The 2,992-nt window shown below is 41.9% G+C and overlaps 1 protein-coding gene across 2 annotated transcripts in view; it reads right to left on the bottom strand.

Moving 5' to 3' along the window:
• Positions 1–1,847, bottom strand: part of LOC121866499 (trypsin-like) — a 12,892-nt gene extending 11,045 nt beyond the window's left edge. Inside the window, exon 1 of one of the 2 annotated variants that reach the window (XM_042366233.1) lies at positions 1,742–1,847. In XM_042366233.1, coding sequence (XP_042222167.1) covers positions 1,742–1,763 — 22 coding nt within the window. In that variant the 5' untranslated portion in view covers positions 1,764–1,847. Of the gene's footprint in view, positions 1–1,666 lie in introns of both variants that reach the window. The other variant, XM_042366232.1, reaches the window with a different exon arrangement.
• Positions 1,848–2,992: the final 1,145 nt, after the last annotated feature.

Genomic DNA, 2,992 nt, shown 5'->3' with positions numbered 1-2,992 from the left:
GCTGCGGCGCCCCCCTATTGACCATACTAAGGCTCCCCAAGGGCCCTATGGCCTGCTTGTTCGTTGGTCATTTATATTACATACCTCCAGCAGTCCCTTGCTGAACTATGATTGGTGGTATATTCGCAAAAAAAAATCAGCATATAGGAGAAGAGAACTGTCAGTCAACACAACACCACAACTTATGATTCCCTGTCGGATATTATTCTCCATTATCTTCTTCAGCATGCAATGATACTGGAAATGTGAAGTGCGGTGTATTTATTTAACGTTGCATCTCCCTGAGTTCTAAATAGCGCAAAAACTACAGCACCCAGGGAACTTACAGGTCTGGCGCTTTCAAGGGTCCTCCCAGGAGCGGCGCCGCCCCCAGGGACGGCGGCGCACCCCGGGACCCCCCAAGGGGCCTTCTCAGAAGTGGCGCAGCCCCCAGGGACCCTCCCAGAGGCGGTGGCTCCCCCAGGGACATCGGTGCTCCAACAGACTTTCGCAGGGGCGCTCTTAAGGGCAACGGTGTCCCCAGGGACGGTGGCGCCCCGAGGACCCTCCCAGGAAGGTGGCGGCGTCAGGTACTCTCTTAGGGACGTCGGCGCTCGCAGAGGCTCTCTCGGGGGTGGTGGCTTCACCATGAACCCCTTAAGGATCGGTGGGTGACACCAAGGAGCCCCCAAGGGGCGGCGGCGCCCCAGGGACCCTCCCATGGATGAAGCTGCTCCTATGGACCATCCTAGGGATGGCGCCGCCCGCAGGGACCCGCCTAGGAATGGCTCCTAGGAATGTGTTCATTATTTATAAGGTTTTGAGGCGAGGGATGCTGTTTACATCTCTGGTGCTCTGTTTTCTGGGGAGTAAGATAGCAGGTGGTGGTGAGATAAGTCTTGGTTAATTGTATCACTCGTGTGTGTGTGTGTGTGTGTGTGTGGTAATGTAAAGACAAGTTGTGTAGGGAGAGTCAGGTTTATCAGCCTCTCTCTTTGCATTATTGATTAATGACGTAATGCTTCCCTGTGTCTGCTGGCCACTGACTAAATTTGCTTTGTTATTCGGCTGCTGATATTCATTCGCTGGGAATCTAACGAATACAGAAGAAACCTCTTTTTTCTTCTCGTAAATTCTTCTGAAGAGGATGTCAGTGGGAGTTAATATTGTATTATTTTTTATAAGTTTTGGTGTTTTTTCCTGTTGGTTAGATCCCCGGAGTTCACCTTCAGTTTCTTGCGAGTCCAAATATTGTTCTCTAGAATTTGTTATTAGTATCCAATGAGGAAGTGTTTGTCTGCCAACAGTAAGGTCGAATTTGAGTGAATACAATTTATTTTCTGCTTCTATTAAACCTTTAAGTGTAAAAGCTACATCTTACACTAAACAGCTACTCACACTTTGAGATTAGGGAGATGGAATTCAGGTGAAGAAGCGTACTTACTGCTAGTTATTGGGGGGCGAGGAGAGGTTAGGATAACGTCTGTTTCTAGGTGAAAAGCTTATCTTTTAAGAATATTACTAATATAAATATTCTACTGAAAGAAGATGAAATTTAAACTTTATCTCTGGCAAGGAAAGGAAAAAATATGCTACTGAAATGATGTGTCGCTGATCTGTCAAGACACCTTTCGCCTGATTATTGTAAAACTTTCAGCGTCAGAATAACAGTAGAACTAAACTTAACCTTGTGTGGAACTGACTTGAAGCTCATCCCTGTACAGCAGAAGAGAGAGAAAGGGCACTGGGAGGCAACACTCACATATAAGGAGCGCTGTAGTCATGGTATTATTTCGTGGTTCCCTCACACACACACACACTATCACCACAACACCACCGCTTCCCTTTATCAAGACTGAGCCTCAGGGAACCCGCCCACCTGTCCACCCCCATCCAGACCGTAACTGGTTCCCTCTCGTCATTTAATTACGTTACGTAATTACGTAACGTGGATGGACGACGGCGTCTGATTAGTTGGTTCATTAAAACCACTGAGAGAGGAGTCAGTCAGAATAATGTGGTGATAAAGAACGAAAAATATAGCTTTGTTTAAATTAAGCCTTACACCGCTGGTACTAAAAACAGCTATGATTTAAACCATTGAGATAATTAATGAGATATGTAGAAAAGTTCTTACTAGTTTATTGTCTTTGTTGAGCGCCAGAATAATAATGTAAACACCAAGGTCCTGCTGAACCTTGTTGGCTGAATTAAAGATAGACTTTAGTTCATGGAATATTTTGGCAAGAAAATGACATACACGCCAGGTGTGTGTGTGTAAAATAATAATAATAATAATAATAATAATAATAATAATAATAATAATAATAATAATTAACGGTTTATTGAAAGAGCTTGGCAGCCAGAAGGCTGAAAATACACAGTTACATATGTGTGTGTGCGTGTGTAATAATAATAATAATAATAATAATAATAATAATAATAATAATAATAATAATAATAATAATAAATAACAGTGTGTGTGTGTGTGTGTGTGAACCAGGGTTATAGTGGGGAGACACCTCTGTTCAAGTTATGTAGAGGATATTTCGTGCCTCTGTTATTAACCTGGTTCGTTTTTTATAGAATTTTACTCGGACATTATGTATATTGAATAATCTTTGTCAACATTATATAATATACTTAAAGTAGGTTGCAAAAATGTCTAATTTATTGCATACACAGATTTAATTGAGAAATGAGCATTGGCGATATTCAGTGGTGAAGTGCATATGAGTTGGTTAAGGTGTTCCAGGGTTAGGGAAGTTTAAGCCTTACAGCCTTTAAGAAAGAAAACAAAAACGACATAAGCATTCATATAAATAAATCCATGGATACACACAGTTGCCAAGAATGTGCTTTGTAATAATCACCTAAAGGCTGAGTGTTCAGAATTAGTATACTTACCATAAAGGGGTTATAGGAAATTACAGGAAACATGATGGTACCAAGTACTGAATACTCAACAATTATTTATCGCTGTCCAGGACCAAAATTACAACAATACATTATC

This window comes from Homarus americanus, unplaced genomic scaffold (genome assembly GCF_018991925.1).
Source record: "Homarus americanus isolate GMGI-L3 unplaced genomic scaffold, GMGI_Hamer_2.0 scaffold16430, whole genome shotgun sequence".
Lineage (NCBI taxonomy): Eukaryota > Metazoa > Arthropoda > Malacostraca > Decapoda > Nephropidae > Homarus > Homarus americanus.
This window is presented reverse-complemented; position numbering and strand designations above follow the sequence as displayed.